This window comes from Oppia nitens, unplaced genomic scaffold (genome assembly GCF_028296485.1).
Source record: "Oppia nitens isolate AA-2021 unplaced genomic scaffold, nextdenovo-longstitch-racon4-pilon3 scaffold11_pilon_pilon_pilon, whole genome shotgun sequence".
Lineage (NCBI taxonomy): Eukaryota > Metazoa > Arthropoda > Arachnida > Sarcoptiformes > Oppiidae > Oppia > Oppia nitens.
In genome coordinates this window covers 1,790,001-1,814,442 of record NW_026533190.1, presented here as the reverse complement: position 1 = coordinate 1,814,442, position 24,442 = coordinate 1,790,001, and the positions used below count along the sequence as shown (strand labels likewise).

At 31.4% G+C, this 24,442-nt stretch overlaps 8 protein-coding genes across 8 annotated transcripts in view; 4 read left to right on the top strand and 4 right to left on the bottom strand.

Annotated features, from left to right (window-relative positions):
- The first annotated feature begins 304 nt into the window (after positions 1-304).
- Positions 305-1,789, top strand: LOC128953798 (trifunctional enzyme subunit beta, mitochondrial-like). The gene is made up of 3 exons (XM_054299322.1): positions 305-521; positions 607-1,117; positions 1,189-1,789. Exons 1-3 carry the CDS (start codon positions 359-361, stop codon positions 1,787-1,789), a joined length of 1,275 nt encoding a protein of 424 aa, XP_054155297.1. The 5' UTR covers positions 305-358.
- A 562-nt stretch (positions 1,790-2,351) lies between these two features.
- LOC128966514 (glucose dehydrogenase [FAD, quinone]-like) lies at positions 2,352-4,794 on the bottom strand. Its single transcript, XM_054313366.1, has 2 exons — positions 3,860-4,794; positions 2,352-3,788 (listed from the first exon to the last, which is right to left on the bottom strand). The coding sequence occupies exons 1-2, from the start codon at positions 4,614-4,616 to the stop codon at positions 2,437-2,439; spliced, it is 2,109 nt and encodes a 702-aa protein (XP_054169341.1). The 5' UTR covers positions 4,617-4,794; the 3' UTR covers positions 2,352-2,436.
- Positions 4,795-6,091: 1,297 nt separating this feature from the next.
- On the top strand, positions 6,092-6,719 carry LOC128953787 (cytidine deaminase-like). The gene is made up of 3 exons (XM_054299311.1): positions 6,092-6,242; positions 6,334-6,506; positions 6,573-6,719. The coding sequence occupies exons 1-3, from the start codon at positions 6,092-6,094 to the stop codon at positions 6,717-6,719; spliced, it is 471 nt and encodes a 156-aa protein (XP_054155286.1).
- An 830-nt stretch (positions 6,720-7,549) lies between these two features.
- On the top strand, positions 7,550-8,246 carry LOC128952604 (cytidine deaminase-like). The gene is made up of 3 exons (XM_054298024.1): positions 7,550-7,679; positions 7,781-7,968; positions 8,104-8,246. The coding sequence occupies exons 1-3, from the start codon at positions 7,550-7,552 to the stop codon at positions 8,221-8,223; spliced, it is 438 nt and encodes a 145-aa protein (XP_054153999.1). The 3' UTR covers positions 8,224-8,246.
- Positions 8,247-8,782: 536 nt separating this feature from the next.
- On the bottom strand, positions 8,783-11,932 carry LOC128953777 (anoctamin-4-like). Its single transcript, XM_054299301.1, has 7 exons — positions 11,666-11,932; positions 11,185-11,599; positions 10,605-11,104; positions 10,001-10,505; positions 9,492-9,897; positions 9,198-9,413; positions 8,783-9,105 (listed from the first exon to the last, which is right to left on the bottom strand). Exons 1-7 carry the CDS (start codon positions 11,930-11,932, stop codon positions 8,814-8,816), a joined length of 2,601 nt encoding a protein of 866 aa, XP_054155276.1. The 3' UTR covers positions 8,783-8,813.
- A 3,036-nt stretch (positions 11,933-14,968) lies between these two features.
- LOC128966406 (mastermind-like domain-containing protein 1) lies at positions 14,969-17,981 on the bottom strand. The gene is made up of 3 exons (XM_054313259.1): positions 17,757-17,981; positions 16,535-17,688; positions 14,969-16,231 (listed from the first exon to the last, which is right to left on the bottom strand). Exons 1-3 carry the CDS (start codon positions 17,839-17,841, stop codon positions 15,089-15,091), a joined length of 2,382 nt encoding a protein of 793 aa, XP_054169234.1. The 5' UTR covers positions 17,842-17,981; the 3' UTR covers positions 14,969-15,088.
- LOC128953766 (uncharacterized) lies at positions 17,945-22,418 on the bottom strand. The gene is made up of 4 exons (XM_054299290.1): positions 21,707-22,418; positions 19,355-20,587; positions 18,477-18,736; positions 17,945-17,959 (listed from the first exon to the last, which is right to left on the bottom strand). The coding sequence occupies exons 1-4, from the start codon at positions 22,416-22,418 to the stop codon at positions 17,945-17,947; spliced, it is 2,220 nt and encodes a 739-aa protein (XP_054155265.1).
- A 1,295-nt stretch (positions 22,419-23,713) lies between these two features.
- Positions 23,714-24,442, top strand: part of LOC128952594 (serine, glycine, tyrosine and glutamine-rich protein-like) — a 1,088-nt gene continuing 359 nt past the window's right edge. Inside the window, exons 1-2 of the mRNA XM_054298014.1 lie at positions 23,714-23,737; positions 24,252-24,442. The exon at positions 24,252-24,442 is cut by the window's right edge and continues 359 nt beyond it. Coding sequence (XP_054153989.1) covers position 23,737; positions 24,252-24,442 — 192 coding nt within the window. The 5' untranslated portion in view covers positions 23,714-23,736. The remainder of the gene's footprint in view (positions 23,738-24,251) is intronic.

Here is a 24,442-nt window from a genome sequence, read left to right as displayed (position 1 = left end):
ATTTTGTATTTATTTAAATAAATAAATGCATTATAAATAAATTTATATTATGATATTGAAGTCCATTTGAATTTGTTGTTGTTGTTGCTAATAATTTTAAATAATAATAATTATTATAATAATTGCTAATTGGTGTTATATTACATAATAATAGATAATAATTAAATTTGTAAAAAAAATCATATAATAATTCAAAATTAATTAATTAATAATTATTTCTGTTACAAAAAAAAGTTTATATAACTTGTATTTTTTCAAAACAAATTTTGTGATTATTTTTGAGTGATTTTTTTAAACTAAATAATTATCGGGTATTATATAACTGTTATTACAAAACCCGACTATTATTATAATTATTATGAATCGAGTGGTCATCGTATCGGGTTTGCGGACACCCTTTTTGCGGGCCAACACACAGTTCAACGATTTGAACGGCTTTGAACTGTTACGGCACTCGTTGTTGGCAACGGTCAACAAAGTACCGAATCTGACCAAAGATGATATCAATTATGTAGTATCGGGTATGTGTGTGTGTGTGACCTAATGAAATAGGTTGTGACCATTTAATTTACCGTACTATTATCATCCGCATGCCCCCCCGTATAGGTCAGACAATGGCAATGTATAACTCGAACATAGCCAGAGATGCCGTACTGACTGCCGGTTTCGATGTAACCAAAACACCAGCCCATACGGTAACCCAGGCCTGCATTAGTGCCAATCAGGCCATTACGTCGGTAGCCTCGTTGATCGCTACCGGACAGATCGAGTGCGGCATCGGCTGCGGTGTGGACGCACTGTCCGATCCGCCCATACGGCTGACCAGAGCCGCCCGTAAATGGTTGCTAACAATGAACAAAACAAAAGGCTTATCGAAGAGGTTGGCTATGTTTTTGAAAGCCCGTCCGTCAATGATCTACGGTTTTGAAGCGCCGCCAATAGCCGAGTTTACTACCGATGAGACAATGGGTCAGTCGTGCGATCGGGTGACCAAAGCCTTTGGAGTCACCCGCGAAGATCAGGACAGATTTGGTCTGCGGTCACACGAGTTGGCCGCAAAAGCTAGCGAATCGGGTCTTTTATCGGACGTCTCGCCCATGTGTTTACCGAAAATCGGGTATAAGTTATATATAGTTTTAACGAGTAATATATAGTTTTAATAAGTTTTTACGGTAAATCCATAAACAGTTTGGTCGACAAAGATAACGGTATCCGATTGGCCACATATGACTCGGTAGCCAAACTGAAACCGGCGTTTACAAAGTCAGGTACGGCTACGGCCAGTAATTCGTCATTTTTGACCGACGGCGCGTCGTCTACACTGTTGATGTCCTATGAAAAGGCCCGTAAACTGGGACTGAAACCCGAAATAGTGATCAAAGACTATATCTATGCGGCCATCGATCCGAAAGAGCATCTGCTGTTAGGTCCGGCACACGCTATCACTAGATTGTTGGCCAAAAACAGGTTACGTGCGGCCGATATTGATGTCTACGAACTGCACGAAGCTTTTAGCGGTCAAGTGTTGGCCAATTTGCGGGCAATGGACAGCTCAGAGTATTCGCAATCGAAAATCGGCGCCGCCAGCAAAGTCGGCGACTTACCGATGGACAGGTTGAACGCTTGGGGCGGCTCTGTATCGTTGGGCCATCCGTTCGGTGCTACCGGTTCACGACTGGTAAATATGGCAGCCAATCGGCTGCTGCATACCGGCGGTAAGTACGCGATGGTCAGTGCCTGCGCTGGCGGTGCTTTAGGACACGCAATGATCATTGAAAATATTTCGTAATTTTTTTTTTAAATAATTTTTTTTAAAAAATAATTATTTGTTATTGTAATTAAAGTTTAATAATTAAAGATTTTTTTTGTTAAATTAATAAATGATAAAAAAAATATTTATATTTTTTATGTGTCAACTATTTTATTATTATTATATAAATTTATTTTACTAATATTGTTTCAAATCAAAAATTGGGTAATTATATAACTAAACTTATCATCATTATTATTAATTATGATATTGATTATTTATATAATATTTTTTTAAAAATAAACTAACTTATAATAAAAAAATTATTTTTTTTAAATAAATAATAATAATAATAAGTATCGTTATTGTTATATACCGTTAGTCAACTAATTTATGATAACAACAACAACAACAAAATTAATTAACTAATCAATGATTAAATATATATATATATATATATATATATATATATAGAGAGAGAGAGAGAGAGAGAGAGAGATTTAATAATTAAAAAATAATAATATATCATATGATTCAACAACAAAAATAAAACAAATGTGTGAATAATATACAGTATAGTAGTATATCGTATCGTATTATTTAGATAATTGAAAAAATTATAATTAATAAAAATCATCAAATGAACCATCAGTTCCGGTAGTGGTAGTGCTGACCAAAGCCGATGATTATCCGCCGCCACCAAAAAGTGGTACCAGTTGTGCCAATTGGCTTATTTCGGCCAAACCCGATTCGTTGCCCAGCAATAGTTTTTCGGCAAATGTCCACTCGTTGTAGCGGACAAACATTAGGGCCGAATTTTGGAATACCGAAGCAATAATATCGCCGGTAAGTTTGGCCACTTGTTTCAGAAACAGTTTGTCTTTGGCCAGTATAAAATCGGCCACACGATTGGCAATCATCGTACAGGCGGCGTACGGCCCGCCGGATACATGACTGGGCATTACCGAAGCGTCGGCCACACGTAAGCCATTCACGCCGATTACCCGCAGTTCGGTGTCCACTACTATTTTGGCCGCTGCCTCGGCAGTGGTGGTGGCTGCGGTCGGATCGCCCATACGACAGGTACCGATCGGCGAATGTCCGGTTAGTGTCAGATGACGGGCAAAACATTCGTTCAGTTTATCGACATTTGTTAGATATTTGTCGCATTGTTTTGGCCGACCAATTGCCTGGACGGTCAAATGTTGCTGAAATTTACCGCTATTGACAAACTTTTTCAACCATTTAACCGACCGTATCATACGCTGGATATCCATTGGTGAACTATAGTATCGGGGATCGATTCTGGGCGACTGATACGGATCCGGTGACCAGATTCTAACCGATCCACGACTATCTGGATGTAACAAATTGATATCAATGGCAAACTGGTCGCCGTCTATATACGGTGTATAGGATTGCCATAGTTTATCGGTTATACCGATAGCACTCTTGACCAGTAGCGAACTGTCCGATGCCATACCGTACGGTCGTAGTACTAGTTGGATGTTTGGCGCAGCAGTCGATTGGCTACCGGTGCCGCCGCCGCCGCTGCTGCTGCTGCTGTCACTACTATCAATGTTAATATAGCCGACCGATATGGCCGGTCCCTGAGCTAGCAGTCCTTCCGAATAGATTAGATATTTCAAGATTTCCAAAAAATCTAAATGTTTAAAATGATTGCCAACCGACTGGTCTTTTGGTACGACAAACGACAAACTGGTTCCGTAATGATCCTGTAGATTGTGGCCAACACCGGCCAAATCTTTGACAACCGTAATGTTCAACGATTCTAATAGCTTTCGGGGACCGATACCCGAGTGCTGCAATATTGCTGGCGAATTGATGGCACCGGCCGTTAGTATGATTTCATATTTGGCATTTGCCAGATAAGCGGCACCGAATCGATCAAACTCGACGCCAGTGGCCGTACCGTTGACAATGACCACACGTTTGACAAAAGCGTAGCTAATTATGTGTACATTTTTGTTGGTCTTCAGCCCTGACAGATAGGTTTTGGCTGACGATTCTCGACGACCTGTTTATATTTAGTGAGGACAGTTACTCAGTAATGGACAGGTAGATGATTAGGTTTAGATTACTATTTACCATTTTTGATGGTAAACAACGGCGGACCGAATGCCACTTTTGATCGGGTATTCAATTTATATAGACTATAGTTAAGTTTATAGCCAGTACTCAGGAATGCTCTGGACAGTCGACTTTTAGAGTCGGACACCAGTAGTTTACTTTCGACCATATCCTCCAGTTCGCGTTCATAATCAAACTGTGACTTTCCCGGTGGTATGTCATCCCGTTCCTCAACGGGAAAGTGTTGCTTAACTGAATCCCATGACCAGCCACTGGCTCCCGATGCTTCCCAAGCGTTATAGTCATCGGGATTTCCATTGGCGTACAACATGTCGCCCATTGCCGACGAACCTCCTAATACACGGCCAGCTGGCCATTGGCTACGCTGGTCGACAAGTCCCAGACAGGCATCCGATTGCGGTTCGGTTTCGTACTGCCAGTCCATTCTTGTTTTCATCAGTACATGACTTAGTGCCGGTATTTCGCTGAAATAGTTTTCATTGCCGCCGGCTTCGAGCACCAGTATCCGATACTTGGTCTGAGCCAAGCGGTAGGCCAGTGCCGAACCTGATGCACCGGCACCGACAATAATATAGTCGTAGGTGTGGTTCCATGTTTGCAACTGTACGGCTGACCGATCGACCGATCCGATCCATAGGTTAACTAACACGGGTATGATTATTGGTAATAGTGGTCCGAATCGGAATAGGCCTGAGCTTAACACGGATACCAATGTGGACAGTCGTTTCGAGCCCACCAATGATACGGATGACATCGATGATAGAGAGAGAGAGAGAGATGGGAGTGAGTTAGTGATAGTTAGGATAACTTTTTTTGTTAGTGTGTGTGTGTGTCTACACTAGGATAGGATAGTGGACAGGTAGGGTAGGTTGGTGTACATCCACTATAGTACTGCTAATAAAATTATGGACACAAAAATTTTAAATATTGATAATAATAATAATGTTTTTTTATTGAATTAAAATGATTAAAAAATAATAAATAATTTATACATGACGTGTTTTTAGTAAAAAAAATAAAAATAAATTTATACTAACCAACTGGAAAATTATTAATTTTTTTTAACAAAAAATAATTATTTTATATTAATATTTTTTGCAATTACATATTTTTTGAAAATTTTAATTTATTAACTATAATATAATATTATAAACAATATATATTTGTAACTAAAGTATAATTTAATTATTTTGATTTAACTTTCAATTAGTCTATATTTATTAAATTGTGTTGTTTTTATTTTATTTTTTTTATTTTCGGTCACTCTAGTAGTCACTAACTGTAGTATTACTGTAAATATAATAAAGCAGTTAAAATAAAATTATTTAATTAATTAAAACTTATTTGTATTTTTTTATTATATAAAATAAAACCATATGGTTTGTGTGCATTTAGTTATTATTTTTGTTGTTGTAATGATAATTATTTATTATTTTTTTATATAATTTACAAACACGTGTGTTTGGACATATACAGTAAAATAAATTTATTAGCTATGTAAAGCACCGGTATGTAAAGTATTGTAAACTATACTAATGTAATTAACTAATTGATATTAAATGATTAAGTTTTTTTTAGTTAGATAACAATTTCAACTTGATAAAACATTGTAATTAGTTGTAATTTTTTTTGAAATTTATATTTTATTGTATTTTTTTATAGAAAATAGATTTTAAAAATTATTTAAAAGTTTTTTTATGTCAATGGTTTAGGTCAAAGGTTAAACCCTTAAGGTTAAGTCAAGCATCAGATTATTTTGAAATTAAATCCACAAAAATAAAATAAAATAAATAATATTATTAATTTTTAATAATATCAGTAATTTTTTTACTATTTTAAAAAAAATTATAATATCTATTATTTTTCATACAATTAAGTAATATAATAATTTTTTTTTAAAAAAACTAATATATGTCAAAAATGATTTTTACTTTTATTTGTAAATATAAAAATATTTTAATTTATATAATAATTATAATGACTTTAACAAATTTTTTTTACAATTAAATATTAGTTATTATACTGTAAAATATTTCTAGTAAAATATAATAGTCATTAAGTCAACGACAAAAAAAAAACAGCACAAAAAAACTATTATATTAAATACAATAACTTTATATAATTTTATATATGTGTGTGTACTGTATATAATAGAAATATTTAAAAAAATATATAAAATAAATATATAAATATTTTTATCAAAAAAAAAAAATAAATAAAAAATTAGTGATGTCTGTGACAACAACCGATTTGTCCGAATCAGTCGCCGTCGAAAAACTGGTTACCGAATCACTGGAAGCACTAAAACATTCGTACTGTCCGTACAGTCGGTTTCCAGTTGGGGCCGCCGTCCAGACTATTGACGGACACATTTATAGAGGCATTTTGAATGATATGATTTTATAATAAATATTAGAAAAAAATTATTACCGGTATTGCAAATTGAAAAAAAAAATTGTTACACTTTTTAGGTTGTAATGTTCAAAATGCTGGCAACGCTGGCAGTATATGCGCCGAAAGGACAGCCATCGTCAAGGCTGTAGCCGATGGTCACAAACAGTTTGCGGCAATTGCCATATCGTCGGCAATGTCACCGAAACAGCTGATAGTACCGTGCGGTCTATGTTTGCAATTCATGCGTGAAGTATATATAAATTATATATTTATCAGTTTTTTTTATTGTTATTTATTTTTGTTTTTTTGTTATTAGTTTTCAAAAGATTTGCCGATGTATTTGGTCAGATCCGACGGCAGCTACGAGAGGACATCGCTTGACGTATATCTACCGAAATCGTTTGGACCGCGCGATCTGCGCGACGGTATTGATAATGGCGTCAAAATTGTCGGAAAAAAATAAATAATTAAATAAATAATTTTAATAAAAATCTAGTTTATATAATGTAGTTATGTTTTTATTATTATCAATAATTAATCATTTTTATTTTGTTATTTTATAAAAATAATTTTTCGTATAATTTGTTTGTTTATATTAATAATAATAATATTCAAATTTCAATATCCAATAAACTTATAATTCAATCAGTATACCATTAATAATAATATAAATAATATTAATTATTATTATTATTATTATTATTAAATAAATTGCATTTATACTGGGTATATCTATTTATACAGTAGATTCAATCTATTATGTTTTTATTATGCTAATTTTTGTTTTATTGGTATTGACAAATTAGCCAGGTAAATATTTCATCTTTGCTAGTTTATTTTTCGCTACTATATCGGCTACTTTTACTACTATCTGTATATTATTTTTTATAATATTATTTATTTTAAAATATTAAAAATATTACCTTATTTTTCTCATACAATTTAGAGAAAAAAAAATTGTCAATTCATTTTAGTATTACTAATACATCTAATAATGATTTCGCAAATTATAATGAAATTCATTAATTTTAGTCAATCATTTTATTTAAAAATTTTTGTTTGTTTGTTAATTAAATATATATATATATTCAATATATATTGTATAAATTATCATTTTATTTATTAAAAAAACAAACACGTAGTCTATTATAAATACAATAAGACAAGTAAATAATATTACTAAAGCATAATAATAATTTCAAAGAAATTTTTGAATTATTTATTATATAAATAACTGAAATACTAAATATAAAAAAAATATATTTTTATTAAAAAAATTATTTTTCATTTATGATGTCTGAGTCAGTAGTCGTCCAAAAACTAGTAGCCGAAGCTCGCAAAGCAATGGAGCAATCGTACAGTCCGTACAGTGGGTTTCCGGTGGGCGCCGCCGTCCAGACTATCGATGGCCGCATATTTAGAGGTAAATCATTAATAATAATAATAATATTATTATATTTTTATATATAACTTATTAGTTATATTAAATTAACATTAAACTGTTATCCGGGTTATCTCTGATAGGTTGTAATGTTGAAAATGCTGTCCACTCGGTAAGCATATGCGCCGAAAGGTCGGCCATTTCATCGGCCGTATCCGAAGGTCACAAACAATTCAAATCGATGGCCATTGTAGCGAAACTGCCGGTCGGAAGTGGTGACGGCCAACAGGTGATAGTACCGTGCGGTGTGTGTCGTCAATTGATGCGAGAGGTTAGTTGGTCAGCCCCACCACACCCAACACCCCCCCCCCTAAAAATAGCCTTTAATTTTCTAAATACATTATAATATACTGTCAAAAATATCTATATATATATATATATATATATATATAATATTTTTAAATAGTTTTCAACTGATTTAACCATTTATTTGGTCCGATCGGACAATACTTACGATAAGACATCGCTGGATGTATTGTATCCGATGTCGTTTGGTCCACACTATCTGCTAAATGATAACAAATAATAATTATTATAATTTAATTAATAATAATTTAATTTAAAAAAAAATTATAATTAATTATATATACTGTAGTATTTATATCTATTGTTTTTTAATAAAAATAAAATATTGTTTAAATTTATTTATACTGTATAGTTAGCAAAAAACATAAATATTTAAACTTATACTAAATTTTAAAACTTAATGATTTTATTTTATGATTTAACTTTTTATTTGATGAAACAATTTAAAAAATAAATAAGTTATTTAATTATTATTATAATGTACACCTAAATGCAAATAATATACAGTAATATATAAAATACAATTTACGGTAATAACAACAAAAAAACACTTTGTTTGGCAATAAATATAATAATAATAACAGATTTAAAAAAAATATACATTAATATAATATATAAATTTATTATACAATTTACGATACATATCAAAAAAAAAATCAAAACATGTAATAAATATATAAATTATTATTATTATTATTATTACTTATTTATAATTTAATAATAATTTATTGTGATATTTATGAGAGGATATTATTATCAATAGTATTGATAGTCGTCATCATCATCTGATCCATTCAGTCGGTCAGTCAGTCAGTCGCGGCAATGGATGTGTTTGGCAACAATCAGATCGTGTCTCATAATCAACTCATTGGTCAGATAGGAGTGCAGCCGTATCTGGTGTCTCAAGTTTTTCGGTACGTCCGGTATCAGGCATCTCATTAGCGATGTTAGCAAAACGATAACATTTTCAAATAGGACAACAAATGCTAGCCGTGCGACCATCAGTCGCCAATAGTACTGATGGTCACCATCAGCACCGTAACTACCGATGATGGTCGGGTCAGTGGTGGCAGCGGCGGCCGAGTCGTAATAATTGACTTTACTGTTGATGGGAGGAGACAATCAAATAAATAACAACAAAAAAATTACTATAACTTTTAAAAAGGTATGACAGGTTTTGGTGGGCATACATACACACAATAGGATGATCCGATTAGCCGGGCGTCGGCCTGGCTAACAGTGACCATTGTCAGTGTCGAGTTTAGATAGTTATCGTAATTGCCGTTTTCAATATAGTAGAGTAGTCGGGGTACAAAACTGGTGGTAAAGGCAATGATCATTGCATTGGTTATTACCGACAACTTGGCGATGGCGTCCAGTATTCGGTACCAAATGCCGATACTTTTGACTCTAAATTATATATAAAATAAACAATTGAATAGAGATGATGGGGAACTATATGTTTATAGAACTATTAGCTTATCATACCGTTGGGCTACTGGTCTCTTGAAGTCAGTGACAATTTTTTTGGCATCCAATCGGATCTCGAAGAAGTTGTTGATCAGTGCAAACAACGGCGCCAACGGAAATGCTGAAACAAAAATGGTTACAAAACCAAACTGTAGGACCAGTTCAAGATATTCGTAGAACAAGGATGTCGGTTCCCATGACTCAAGCAGGAAATCCTCTTCCCATTGGGACAGTAGTACACTTGAACCACCGGTACCGCCGCCACCACCACTACCACCGCATTTGGTGGTAATACTCTGAGTATATTTCCATTTGTTATAGAATCTGGTGGCCATTGGCATCAGTATTTCGAGGACAGCACCCACTGCTTGTTTGCCAACCATAATGATGGCCAACTGTATGGCCAGATCTAGAAAACAGCCGCCTATGAGAGAGTATAACAGTATAAGTCAACACAAAAAAAACCTCCGATACATAAGTGTTTAGTTTAGTGTATAAAAACGGGTGATTATATAGGTATGTCTTACCCATTGGACATTCCTCGGCAAACCAATTACTAGCCCGACCCTCTTGGCCGTCAAATCGGCCCTTAACAAAGGCTATGTAGAATATAGAGGAATAGTAGTTAACAAATTGAAACAAAAACATCTTCAATGTCAGCGAATTGTCAAACTCGAACTGAGTTCTGGGCAGTTCCCGTTCGGTCAGATAGTAGGCCAGTCGGGCATACAGTCGGTCCAAAACTAGTATACATAACAGATTGATTAGGGCAGCCGTCGATGATGTAATAATTGAGCCGTAATTCTGTAGGAAATCCGATCGCTGCGACCATGTATTGAGTACTATACGTGCCGATACCCGATAGGCTATCACGGATATCATGATAGCTATAGCCAAACAGATACATAATAGGACCAGCGATGACGATATGATTATGTGGGGCAGTTTGCCTCTGAGAAACGGTATGTACGGTTCCTCCATTCGTGTTATGACATTCAGTATACGTTTGGCCTTACGGTTGGCTAAGCGGGCCTTTTTGAGACACACACACACACACATAGAAAAAAATCAATTACTATTTAATGAGTATAAAATTAGTATTGTTTTTGTTGTTGTTGTTGTCATAATTACAAGATATTCGGGTCGTGGATATTCCTCGTGAGCGTCAAATTCAGATAAATCCCATTTGTATGAAATCTTAGCCGAATAGCGTTTCCACATTTCCAGGAAAACAGTAGCCCATAGGCTCATGAATATGGCGAATACAATGGTCGACGGATTGTCCATTAGGTAGGAGCCGCGCATAAAACTGCACGACTGGGCCAGTAGTGTATAGTTACAGTGTCGGCAAGTCGGACACATATAGCGACCGGTACGGTCCTGACATAGTTGTCTAGTTGGCTGATCGCGGTCGAGTGTGGCCACCGAATAGATGAAACATATTAGGCCGATAACAGAGGCCGGTACCAGCATACGGGTGTAGAAGCCGATCCATGCAAAATACATGGCTGTTTTGACGCCAAAATAGTCGACTATCCTTTCCAATGGTTGAGACTTGAGTAGGGATGACAGCGATGCCCAGTCGTCGATCAGATGCGACCGTTTAGAGTCGATATCTTCGTTAAGTTTGCCTATTATTTTTGTTTGAGTGGATCAGATAGCAATTATATTAATAAAACAAAATAGGTGTAGAAGCGCTTATCATCATTACCTTCATGTAATGGATAAGCGGCTAAATAGACGTTATCGTTGATCAGTTTACTGATGCCGACACTGAAAACATCGGTAGCGTTGCAGACAAAACTTTTCCGTTTCAATATAAACTCGACAATCTGGGCTCTTTGGCTGACCGTAAAAAATCGGTCCCTGTCGGGCACCGGTATGTCGAACAAGTATTCCTTGTCCCGAGTATAGGGAGCCGTAAATACCATCTGATCCGTACCGTACTCTTCATCGAACAGTTCCCGCATATTTGACTTAATTGTTTTCATCGGCATCCGTAGTTTCATTACTTCGGCATATCGGGTCAACAGTGGCCACGGAGCAAACACATGGACATAGGTGTACTCACCGGTACCGGAACTGTCGGCCCGTTCCAGTACAAGGCCTTCGTCGATCAGATTGGACTAAATATAACATATAAGATAAGCACCGGTAGGTTAGATACTTAAGACAGACAAACAAACAAATACCTCGAATATCTGTCTGGCATTTGCCATACAAGACACCGACGATGACTGTGACAACTGGTGGTCATCAAGTTTCGTACGATAGACTAGTACATAGTCTATACGTTTTGGCGACTCGTTTCGGTAGATATTGTTGTTTTTAACATTAGCAGCAGCGGTGGTCAGTCCGTTCGTCAGCACTGTTGTAGCCGATGACGACGACTGTCCACCGATTGGTGGATTCGTCTCACGGATATCATAGCTCGTAGTTGTCATCATCACACTTGACATGACTTTTTATTAATAACTTATATTAAATAAAAAATACAGTTATTATTATTATTATATTGATATACAATACTGTATATCATATACTGTCAATTAGATAACAATTTTTTTAGTCATTGAAAAAAAATTGATAAACATTTTTTTTATAAAAAATGTTTGTATTAACACATTTTTTTAAATGTATAAATAAATATATTTTTTTGGCACAATATTCATGTATTATATTATTTTATATTATATTTTTTCATATATATATATAATTTATATTTCGATATATAATATATATATATATTATATATATATATATATATATATATTATCAGTAAATTTATTTTTAAATTATTTGTATATAACTTTCTGAATCAACATAACAATTATAATACATGTTTTGAAAAAAATAAGTTAATTAAATCACGTTTATAATAGACAAAAACACATTAAATTATTTAATTTATATTATATACTGGTATTATATAAAATAACAATTATAAATATATATATATTTTAATATCATATCAAATATATATATATAAAAAACTACTGTAAATACACAAAAAAAAATATTTACATTTTATTTTAATCACATAATAAATTGATTGATTATAAAAAATATATATTTAATTGATTTATCATAATTTATATTTTTAATTTACATTTTATCACACAAACAATATCTTTAAAAACAGTAGTTATTAAAATTTTAAATACTTATATAATTATATAATTATACAGTATATATATATATACATATATATAAAATCCTGATATACATGTATATACTGTACTGAAAAAAAAATTCAATGAAAATAATTTTTAAATAATAAAATTTTCTGTAGAAATCCTATGTTATAAATGTTAAACTAATTGTATAATCATTTAGTTTTTTGTAAAAATAAACTATAGTTTACAAGTCAGCTAAAAATTTTGTGTGTATGTGTCTGTGCTATAAATAAAATGCTAATAATATAAATAATTATTAAACTAAAGTTAGTAGTAGTCGTGGATATCCTATGTATACAATATATACTGTATGATATAATAAAAATAAACATTATTTATAATACATGTTTTAGTGGGAGGAAAATATATGAATATATATATATATATGATAAATAAATTTCTAAATAAAACTTTCATTTAATATATATATATATATATATTGTTTATAAATTACATACAAACGGAAATCAATGGATTTTCATATTGAAAATCCTGATATTAATGTAATTAACTATTAAGTTATATATACTGTATATATAATTATATGATTTTAACGATAAACTACATGTACTGTAGTGCAAAAAAAACTTGCATTTTATTGTTTGATACAAAGTTTGATAATCTAATTGATATTATTTTTTTGATATATATTTTTCAAAGAGACTAATAAAATGTGTTTTTTTTGTTTTATTTTGTTTTATTTTGTTTTGATGTTGTGTTTGTCGTCAATAATGATAATCAAAATTAAATCAATAAATATTTAAATATTTGAATGAATTTTTAAATAATTTAATATTAATTTTAAATTTATATTAACGTTATGTATGTAATAATTTTTTTTAATATACTTATTTTAATTTATTTATCTAAAAAAACTGTTTATATCATATATATATATATATATACGTATATATATGCATAAAATTATAAAATCAAAATTGAATTTATAAACTGGTTTTTTAAATGTTAGTATCAAATCATTGACAAAATAATAATAATAAATAATTGATATAATGTTTATATAGTAACGATTAAAAAATATTTATTTTGTAAATTAAATATATATATAATAAAACTCTATGTACTTACTTATAAAAATAATAATAATAATAATAATATTTTTGGTGCAAATATTAACACAAATGTTTTACACATTTTATATTATATATAAATTAATTGTATTTACAAATAATAATATATTGTATATAAAACATGTGCAACTATTTTATAATAAAATAAATAAAATATCTAAAATAATATGTAATATTATATACTGGTATATAAATTATATATATATATAAAAAATTAACTTTTATTAAATAAAACATTATTATTATTATTGTTGTTGTTTTAAACAAATCACAAAATTAGTTAATTGTCAACTAATTAATTAATACATTTGTATAAAAAAAAATATTTGTGTGTATATATATACAGTAGAGTAAATAGTTATATACAAAATAATCATAATTATTATTATTAGTGTTTTAAAAAAAAAACTTTTATTATTAGTTATCACGATTTTTTTATATAATTATATTGAAATATATATATATATATATATTAATGTGTGTGTGTATATATATATACAAAAAAAATTGTCTACAATAAAGGTGTGCCATTATATAATTAATATTAAATTATTATTATTAAAGCCATGCGTGTTTGTATATATATACATGTATATAATATATATATATTTTTATTATATCAAATATAAATGTGATTGAACTAAACAACAAAAAGTTTAGTTAACTATATATTTTTTGAAATATTATTAACTATTATTATATTATATAGTTAGTAAACAATTATTAAATGTAATATTTTCAAATGTTAAACAATTAATTTATTTAGTATTATTATTATTTTCATAGTTTCAATGTCATTGCTATATAAAAAAGTGTAAATAAATTACATTTTATATTATAATTTAATGACTACTTTATACAGTACTAAATACATTGTACTTAATATCTATTTATTTATTAGTTTATTTTAATATTCAATATTTTTAAAAAAAAACTTACTAATAATTTTAAAATTATTAATAAAAATGTAATTATAAAAATAAATGAATAAAATAATAATCATAAAAATTTATTACTATTTAATTAAATAAAATAAATTAACTGTTTATATTATTTTATAACAACTAACAATAATAATAATAATAATATACAAAATATAGTTGATATAAAATGATACAAAAATTGTATTAACAATTATAATATAAATTTAATTAAAAATTAAAACATAGTTTAATTATCAATTGAAAAATTATAGTATTTTAATTTATTTATACATTACTTATGTTTTAATTATAAAAAATTTAATTTATGAAAAAATAACAAAACAAAAATCAATTTATGGGTTCAATCTATACCTACACATCTACGACACCTACCAATCCCTTATCCACCCCTTCCTTCCTCATCGTTAGGGTCGCCAACAGGTAAACATACAGTCCTTGAGTGTCGAAAATGTATTTCTCTTAACCGAATGGCACTCATCCTCATAGAGATAACATTTTTCGTCTGTCGTATCAAACGACCAACGCTTTGCCCGATACTTGAGCTGACTATCTGGACAGTCGGTAATTTCGACAATCTTATCGGAACAATAGTCGGGCACTGGTTTCAACCACCAGCTATCGGCGTCGCCTAACTGTCCTTTTTTCGGCAAATTTGTTAGTCGAGCTCTCATAAGAAACTTGGGTTTACCGCCGCTGCCGCCACCGCCACCACCACCACTGCTGCTGCCACTGACGGCGGCGGCTGCGGCGCTGTTGTGCCGACGTTTGACCACTTGATTGTATCGGAACTTGCGTTTGGATGCACTGATAGACGGCTGCTGTTGCGGTGATGTGACTATCAGCTCCTTAGCCGACGGCGATGCCAGAGTTGTTGGAACCACTTCGGGATATTCGGGCCGGAATTCGATTGATTCGGATTCGGTGGCACCGGGCGACTGGTCACCGCCGTCGGGCGGCGGGCCGCCAATCAACGGTCCGTACGGTGACGGTTGCATTTGTTGCGGTTGCGTACCAGTTGGATCGTCGTCGCCGCCGCCACCGCCGCCGCCTAACTGTCCACTACCACCACCTCCAGTGTCATCACCGTTACTACCGTCACCATCACTATTGATAGGCATGGGTACAATCTTGGCATTTGACATGTCCAGTTGGGCAGCACCTGTTTCCAGATTGCGCAACATTTGTGGATCCATCCCGACCAGTCCCTGTTGTTGGCCATTACCGTACGGCATGGGCACGATTCTCATACGCGATTTATCTATAAGTAATGAGGGACTGCCGCTGCCCGCTGAATGTGAGGTCGGTGCCGCCGCCGCTGCTGGCTGTATAAACTGTGACATCTGAGCTAATAATTGTGGATTTATTTGAGGCGACTGTAGTGGTGGTGATGGCGGCGGTGCTGCTGGTGATTGATCTTCTGCTTCCATATCCTTAGCTGACGGTACAATAGCTAACTGGTTAGATGACTGTCCCATGTTTTGGGCCAAATATTTTTGCACTTTAAGCATATGTTGTAATTGTTGTTGATTTTTGGCGTACATTTTTTTCTGTCAATAAAATATTTTTTTTTATATTAAATCACACACACACACACACACATACACACACACACACACACACACACACACACACACACACACACACACACACACACACACACACATACACACACACACACACACACATACACACATACACACATACATACACACACACACACACACACACACACACACACACACATACACACACACACACACACACACACACACACACACACACACATACATACACACACACACACACACACATATACACACACACATACACACACACACATAGACACTTACATATACCATCTTTTCGTGTTGTCCGAGAGGCAGTTCCGAGTTTTTCTTTGAAAACAATCGCAAATATTGGTTAGGCGTTAACTCCATTTCCGAATCGATAATACCGTCGGGACCGGGAGTTATGGCGACCGGATGTTCTACAGCAACAACATGATGTTGATGTTGTTGTTGGTGGTGATGTTGGTGGTGGTTGTGATGGTGTTTGATATTTTTGTTATGCAATAGTTTCTTATTGTGGACAACAATAGGAGTTGCTGCTGCTCCTGATGATGGTACACTAGTAGGTATTATGGCTACTGGAGGTGCAGCAGCATCAGGTGCACCAACTGGATAGGCTATTTGTGGTGATGAAGAATCAGGATGTAAATTATGAGTTTCTTGTTGTTGTGGTTGAACTTGTGGTGGCTGTTGTTGTGGTTGTTGTTGGTGTTGTGATTGAATCAATTGATACAATTGTTGGATTTGTGCATTCAGTGAAGCGATTGCTTGCATAGGATCAGCTGCAACAACAGCAGTAGCAGCGGGAGCAGCACTACCAGCACTGGGATCAGTGTTATAGGTATAGGCATACTGTGGCTGTTGAGGTGGCGGTGCTGGCGGCAGATGTTGTTGTCTTAGCTGTTCCTGATATTGTTGGTATTGTTGCAGATATTGTTGATACTGTTGTTGGTATAGTTGTTGGGAAGCATTTGACACAAAAGCTTGTTGTTGTTGTTCAGGATTTTCTTGTAGATGACTACTACTACTACTACTACTACTACTAGTATTAGTACTACCATTACCGACACCACCCGGTTCTTGTGGCTGACTAAACACTTGACCAGCAGTAGTAGTAGTAGTAGTTGTTGTGTTAGCAGTGCCATTGACAGCACCGGCAACTATATCGCCATATTTGTTGAACACTTGTTTCAGCGGTGGCAGCGGCGGCGGCGGCTGCAGACCTACTGACCCGTCATTTTTGGGCATCTGTTTGAGCTCCGGATGTTCTTTCATGTACTCTTCGACAGCCGATGGGGACAGTTGTCCTGTCTTTGGCGGTGACGACACAGATTTGGCACTCTGTGGCAACTCTTCGGGTACGACACTATCGGCGTCATCATTGATGCTACCGTTACCGTTGGTGGTGATGGTGGTGGTGGTGTTGTTGGGATCGCCTATTTGTTTGGAAGGTTATCTATATTATATTAATATGTAATTATATACTGTATATTAGCACAGTTACCATATATGACATGCGGACAGCCTAATAATATGACAGTTACTACTAATGATAATAATAGTATAGCTAAATATAGCCGCCGATTCATTATTGTTGTCTTTAATTTACAGGCATAGGTATGTTGCTTATTGATGTAACAAACATGTAATTTTGGGAGGACAGGTAGTTAAATATTATTATTAGAAGTTTATCTATACATTACTACTCTATCAATTACATAGTATTTGCAAATATGTTTTTTTATTATGAATATAATATATAAATAATTTTTTTTGTGTAAATAACTTAATTATGTTATGAACATTATGAGAGAGAGAGAAAAAAAATCAATGATTATTATTATTAAAATATTTATTAATTAGTTTTATTTAAAAAACAACAAATTACATAAATTATAAATTTAAAAAAAAAGTTTCTTATTATTAATAATTTATAAAAAAAAAATTCTACAATAAACTTAGTTTTCGCAACATATTAGTAAATGTATTGAATATTTAATAATAGTATATTGATCTATATATGTATGTATAATAATATTAATAATAAATTTTTATATTTATTTAATTGGTAAAATTATTATTATTTTTTTAAATATATAAAATTATAGATAACTATAAAAATTAATTATTTAAATATATATAAATTATATTATTATGTATTAACGGTATTATTATTATTATTATTTTGTTGTTGTTGTTGTTGTTTGAAGTCCTCCATACGTACCGAACCGATGTTTTGTTGGCCACTGTTGGCCACTACGGGCATCGGTATAATTTTAGCATGCTCTATATCTAACTGGGCCCTACCCGATTCCAGATAGCCGAGCACCTGGGCATCCATATTGACTAGTCCCTGTCGACCGTGTGGCATCGGTATGATTTTCATACGGGATTTATCGATATGTAATGAGGAACTGGATCCTCCAGATGCCTCTATACCAATAGACTGTCCAATCATTTCGGGACTCAACTTCAGCATCTGATCTAACGGTCTTAAAACGGTTGTTGTTGTTGTAGTTGAAGTAACAATAAAATTTTGATGACATACCATAAAAAATAAAAACAAAAAATAAAACAAATAAAAATAATGATTTATTAATACAGTTATAATAATAATAATAATAATAATCAATAGATAATTAAAGATTAAATTAAAAAAAAATTAACATACATAATAATAACTTTTTTTTAAAAAAACTTTGAAACATTTAACAAACTAACAATTTTTTAAATATTATGTAAAATAATAATAATAATAATTATAAAATTATATAAGCTTAAATTTTACATTTAATTTTTTTGGTTTTGTTTGCTGTTTGTTTGGTTTTTTTGCATAAATTAAAATACATTACTTATATTATTATTATTATTATTATTATTATATTGAAAACTACTATATATTGTGAATATATAATAATAATAATATATTAAGACAAACACACATTAAAGACACAAAACGATAAAATATAGCATAATATTAATAATAGTAGTGATAATTAATTAATTAATTATAAATTAATTATTATTACTCTTTATTTTTTTTAAATTTTTGTTTGAAATCATTAGCTTTTTCTTTGACATTTTCCCTAACAGTTTCCAAACGTGTTTTCATCCGTTCCTTAACTTCTTTAGCTTTTTCCTTTAGTTTCTGATGTTTTTCCTTCAGTTCACTGGCACTCATCTTCAATGGTTTGTCCTCTTCATCGCCGGCGGACGGAGCTGTAGCTGCCAGACCGCTATCATCGTCGTCGGGATGACGTCTTTTATGTTGATGTCCGTGTTTAAGACCGGCCCGTTTTTGTTTGCCGACCGATTCAAAATCTTCTTTGTGTATCATACTATAGTTTTTGATAGCATCGTCAGCCGGACCACCACCACCACCATCGGCACCCTTACCGTCACCCTTACCGTCACCACCACCACCACTGCTACCATCATCTTTGCTAACTTTTTCGCTACCGGGAACCGTACGCCATTTGCTGCCACCACCATCACTATGTAGTTTAGCCTTATTTCTCTTAAAATAGGTATCTTTTTGTAGTTTTCTATCCTCCCGGTGCTGTATCTCTGTTGCCAATCTGAGATCATTTTTGTGCGATTTTTGAAAATAGTCAATAACTTCTTGGGGTATATTCGGACTGGCCGTCTGTAACGGTACATAGTCTTGGCCGTACGGTTTTTCATCAATTTCTTCTTGTTGTTGGTCACCGCCGCCGCCGCCGCCGTTATAGTTGGCAGCCTGTTGTTGGTGTTGGCCGTAACCAATGTCGCCGCCGCTGCCGGCGCCCGAGTCCATCATCTGATGACTTTGACTATGGTATTGTTGTTGTTGTTGTTGGTATAGTTTCTGCTGCTGGCTGGCCAGTTTTTGTTGTTTTTTCATCCACTTTTCGTACCGTCGGGCAGCCGATCGTTGGGCCTGTTCGGCGGCTGCGTGCCTGTCGACGTGTCTTAGATATTCGTCTATCGAGTGCTGGGCGCCGACATCTGCTGCCGAAAACGATACAATCGGCAACTGTTGTACTTTTAGTTCACCGAACTCCGGATCGTGTCGTTTCTCTAGCTTCTGATTGGTAGCACCGCCAGCACCACCTCCAGCACCACCGCCAGCACCTCCAGCAGCACCACCACCAGCTGTACTAACAGAACCAGCATTATTACCAACGTCGGCACCCAGGGCAGGGTTGCTCATGTAGGTTGCCTTTCCATCGCCAAATTTGATGCTACTGACCGGTTTAGGGCCGTTTTTTATGGTTACACCGCCAGCATCGGTACCCAGTGCTGGATTAATCAGCTGAACCGGTCTAATAACTGCTATCAACGGTACCAATAATACTATCAATCGGATTACTAGTTGTTGTTGTTTAGTTGTAATCATAATTTTTTTTTTTTAAATTTAGTTATATTGATTAAATGAAATCAAAAACAACACAAACAAAAAAAATATTTAAATACAAATTTAAAAGTTAACCAATCGGTTAATTATGATTGTAATTGTTTCATTAATTAATTAATTAATTATTATTATTTATGATTTTCAATGTATAGTAAGTTTATTTTTTAATGGATGGTTTAATTAAAAATAAATTTCATAATAATAATAATAATTTTAGCTATTATTAATTATTAATAAAAAAAAATTAGCAAATATGGTGCAATTAAATGTTTTGCAATATAAAAACTAAAATTTATTCAATATTATTATTATTATTATTATTATTATTATTATTATTATTATTATTATTATTATTATTATTATTATTATTATTATTATTATTATTATTATTATTATTATTATTATTATTATTATTATTATTATTATAACTTATAATTTATAAGTAATAATTTATTTAAATTTACTTATAAATATTTATTTACAGTATATATATATATATTTTTTTGTTTTATTTAAATACAAATAAATAAATTTCAATGATTTGTAGTATTTATTTGTAATTTAGATAAATAAATATAAATTAGCATATATTTTACAAAAAAAAATAATTTATTAATTTAACGAAAAAAAATTAAATATATAATAACAATAATTTGTATGATTATAATTATACAAATATAATAAATATTTTAAAACTATTTATTATAAAAAAAATTAACTCAACTTTACTTAAACTAAAATTAGTCAATAATTTAATACAATAGAAAAAAATCAAATAAATTTTTTATTATTATTTTTTAAAAAGTTTTATACAATACATTATATATATAGTATATGTATGTACAATACATACATACAATCGATTATTTATAATTAAAATAAAATTAAATAAATTTATTTTATTGAATATTTAACATATAACTAATTATTTTTTTTAAAAAAAAATTAACCTTTTTTAGCACTGGTACCAATAAATAGTAGTTATGTAGTTGTCTCGGTATTATCATTAGCACTGGTAGTAACATCAATATCTGCACCAATGGTGGTACTATCCTTACCATCAACAGCAGCAGCAGCACTGGTAGTCTCAGCACTATCAGCAGCAACAGTGGTACTGTCACCGGCACTGTCACCACCAGTAGTAGTAGTAGTAGTAGTAGGACTGGTACTATGGGAACTGTCATCAGTATCAGCAGCAGCACTGGTACTATGGGCACTGTCGACAGCAGCGGCGGCCATCAACATGACACCAGCATCGGTATCGTCGTCCGACTGATCGGAACTGTTGGCCGTTGTTTCCACATCGACACTGATGATAGTCGTATTGCTGTCCGCTGTACCGTCGCCGCCGTTAATGGCTTCGTAGGTCAACGATAGGGCAGCCTTGCGGGCAAACTCGTCGGCAACAATATCCCTGTAGACATAGTCTCCTTCGTCTAGTACTTCGTTACCGAACACTTCCTTTAGTATCTGATCGGTTTCGGCTTCTTCTGTCGTCGACAATGTCGACGAAGACTTCTTTCCAGTTGCAGATGATTTAGCCGTCGATATCTTCTTAGTCGTCGTCGTCGTCGTTATCTTCGGTGATGTCGTCGCCATCTTCTTAGTCGTCGTCGTTATCTTCGGTGTTGTCGTCGTCGTCGCTGTCTTTGACTTCTTCACAGTCGTCGTAGCCTTACTGTCGACCAGACCCGTAATGGTCATCAATATGACCATCGCTACCGAAACAGTGACCACCGATGCCGAACAATTGCCGTACAATAACTTCATATTAGGGTTTTTTTTAAATAAATAAATTTTTTTATATATATATATGTAATAATTGTTATTTTATAAAATAACAAATAAATTATATAATTATTTATTTATTTATATACACTATATATATATAATAAAAGCCATTTAAATCATGTGTACTAATAATAATAATTATTTAATTTAATTAATAATAATTATTTTTAAAATAAATAAATTTACACCCCACGCCTCCTAATAAATAAAAAACAATTTAACAAAAAAATGTCTAAATAACTAAATAATTATTTTTGATTATCGTATGTCTGTATGTGATTTAATTTTAACTATAATTAATTAATTAATTTTTTTGATAATTATTAACATGTACAATATACCGATATATATACTGTATGTATCTATAAAAAAATTAATTAATTATTTTTTTATTAATTAAATATTGTTAATAAACTTGTATATATATAATAATTATGCTATATATTTATATTGTAAATATTATTATTAATATCTATTTGTTTATTATTATTATATAAATAAAGTGTTTCAATATAATAATAATTTAAAATAATTTTTTTATAAAATATTAAATTAAAATTATTATTATTACAAAATTTATTTAAATAAAATGTAATTTTTAGTTTTAATTATTATTAATAACTCAAATACATAAAATAATTTCAAAATACACTATCTATTAATAATTACTTTATTTTAAACAAAACAAAATATTAGAAAAAATAAATATAAATTTCAAATTTAATAACCTAGCAAAATTAATAATAATTAATTTTTTTGGCTAGCTATTATAATTATTATTATAAATTTTTAAAAAAATTATCATACACAAATTTAACATGTTAACAACATATACAGTACAACCTAAATTTGTAGACATAATTTATTGATAGATACATTTGTAAAATGTACATTGTAAAAATTTTACATACAAGTAAACACTATTTACTAGTAAACCGGTACACATTGTTTGAATAATTTAAAAAAAACAATTTAATTTGTTTAAGTTAAAATTATAAATTATCAAAAAATGTTTATATCTAGCTTAACTAGCTAAAATATTTTAATTCGAAATAACTAGGTAATTTTTTTAAAAAAATTTAAGTAACATTATTGTATATGTGTTTATGTGTTTTGTGTATTAATGTTGTAAATGATTGCAGCATTTGTTTTGATTGTTTAAAATAAAAACAATTTTTTTTTGTGTTTTGTACAAAAAAACTGTAAATTTTAGTTAAATTAATTAATTAATAAAATTGATAATAATTATAAGTTTAAAATAAAAATTATTTAAATAATTTTTAATAATCTAATATCAAGTAAGTTTTTTTTGTTTAAATTATTAGTATTATTATTATTATCATAATTATAAAACTAAATGTTTAATAAATTATAATTATATTTTTTTTAAAAAAATCATATGATATTTAATTATCATTAATATTATTGACAATTAATTAATTGATTAATTAATATTATAGACAATTGAAATTAATATTAGATATAATTGTTTTTTTTTTGTTGTTATTGAAACAAACATTTTAAGAGACAAAACAAAAATATATATGAATTAAAATAAATTTTAATTTTACTCAAAATTAATAATTTAATCAAAAAAAAATTTTTTTTTTAATATATCTAAAAATTTATTTCATAAACACATAATTATCTCTACATTCAAAAAAAAAAAATTTGAATATATATGTACTCTATCTCTCTCTCTCTCTCTCTCTCTCTCTCTCTCTCTCTCTCTCTCTCTCTCTCTCTCTCTCTATGTGTTTGTATGGATGATGGCTACCCCACGCGCGTGCATCACGTGTATTACAACAACAGTGGTATTACCGCACAAGAAACCCGATGCGTGCAAACATTTCTATTGCAATCTAAATAAATGTCTGAATAAAAATGGTTATCAATTGGGTTATTGCGATCATTATCTAAACGATATGATTGATTGTTGTCGTGCGTGGAAATTGGATGCATTCAGTTGTGAAGGTTTTATGTGGATGTTTGAAGAAAAATTC

What these genes read in the sequence shown, in the direction of transcription:
- LOC128953798 (XM_054299322.1), top strand. Translation starts at nt 359, where the DNA reads ATGAATCGAGTGGTCATCGTATCGGGTTTGCGGACACCCTTTTTGCGG. An exon ending in TATCAATTATGTAGTATCGG is followed by an intron (nt 522 to 606) that starts GTATGTGTGTGT and finishes CCCCCCGTATAG; the next exon opens with GTCAGACAATGGCAATGTAT. An exon ending in ATGTGTTTACCGAAAATCGG is followed by an intron (nt 1,118 to 1,188) that starts GTATAAGTTATA and finishes ATCCATAAACAG; the next exon opens with TTTGGTCGACAAAGATAACG.
- LOC128966514 (XM_054313366.1), bottom strand. Translation starts at nt 4,616, where the DNA reads ATGTCATCCGTATCATTGGTGGGCTCGAAACGACTGTCCACATTGGTA. An exon ending in GTTGTTTACCATCAAAAATG is followed by an intron (nt 3,789 to 3,859) that starts GTAAATAGTAAT and finishes AAATATAAACAG; the next exon opens with GTCGTCGAGAATCGTCAGCC.
- LOC128953787 (XM_054299311.1), top strand. Translation starts at nt 6,092, where the DNA reads ATGTCTGTGACAACAACCGATTTGTCCGAATCAGTCGCCGTCGAAAAA. An exon ending in TGACGGACACATTTATAGAG is followed by an intron (nt 6,243 to 6,333) that starts GCATTTTGAATG and finishes TACACTTTTTAG; the next exon opens with GTTGTAATGTTCAAAATGCT. An exon ending in GTTTGCAATTCATGCGTGAA is followed by an intron (nt 6,507 to 6,572) that starts GTATATATAAAT and finishes TTTTGTTATTAG; the next exon opens with TTTTCAAAAGATTTGCCGAT.
- LOC128952604 (XM_054298024.1), top strand. Translation starts at nt 7,550, where the DNA reads ATGTCTGAGTCAGTAGTCGTCCAAAAACTAGTAGCCGAAGCTCGCAAA. An exon ending in CGATGGCCGCATATTTAGAG is followed by an intron (nt 7,680 to 7,780) that starts GTAAATCATTAA and finishes TATCTCTGATAG; the next exon opens with GTTGTAATGTTGAAAATGCT. An exon ending in GTCGTCAATTGATGCGAGAG is followed by an intron (nt 7,969 to 8,103) that starts GTTAGTTGGTCA and finishes ATTTTTAAATAG; the next exon opens with TTTTCAACTGATTTAACCAT.
- LOC128953777 (XM_054299301.1), bottom strand. Translation starts at nt 11,932, where the DNA reads ATGTCAAGTGTGATGATGACAACTACGAGCTATGATATCCGTGAGACG. An exon ending in ATCCACGACCCGAATATCTT is followed by an intron (nt 10,506 to 10,604) that starts GTAATTATGACA and finishes TGTCTCAAAAAG; the next exon opens with GCCCGCTTAGCCAACCGTAA. An exon ending in ATCGGATCATCCTATTGTGT is followed by an intron (nt 9,106 to 9,197) that starts GTATGTATGCCC and finishes TCCCATCAACAG; the next exon opens with TAAAGTCAATTATTACGACT.
- LOC128966406 (XM_054313259.1), bottom strand. Translation starts at nt 17,841, where the DNA reads ATGAATCGGCGGCTATATTTAGCTATACTATTATTATCATTAGTAGTA. An exon ending in CTGTCCGCATGTCATATATG is followed by an intron (nt 17,689 to 17,756) that starts GTAACTGTGCTA and finishes CCAAACAAATAG; the next exon opens with GCGATCCCAACAACACCACC. An exon ending in AACACGAAAAGATGGTATAT is followed by an intron (nt 16,232 to 16,534) that starts GTAAGTGTCTAT and finishes TTTTATTGACAG; the next exon opens with AAAAAAATGTACGCCAAAAA.
- LOC128953766 (XM_054299290.1), bottom strand. Translation starts at nt 22,418, where the DNA reads ATGAAGTTATTGTACGGCAATTGTTCGGCATCGGTGGTCACTGTTTCG. An exon ending in TGCTGCTGCTGCTGTTGATG is followed by an intron (nt 20,588 to 21,706) that starts GTAAGGATAGTA and finishes TCCGATTGATAG; the next exon opens with TATTATTGGTACCGTTGATA. An exon ending in TAAGGAACGGATGAAAACAC is followed by an intron (nt 18,737 to 19,354) that starts GTTTGGAAACTG and finishes TAAGACCGTTAG; the next exon opens with ATCAGATGCTGAAGTTGAGT.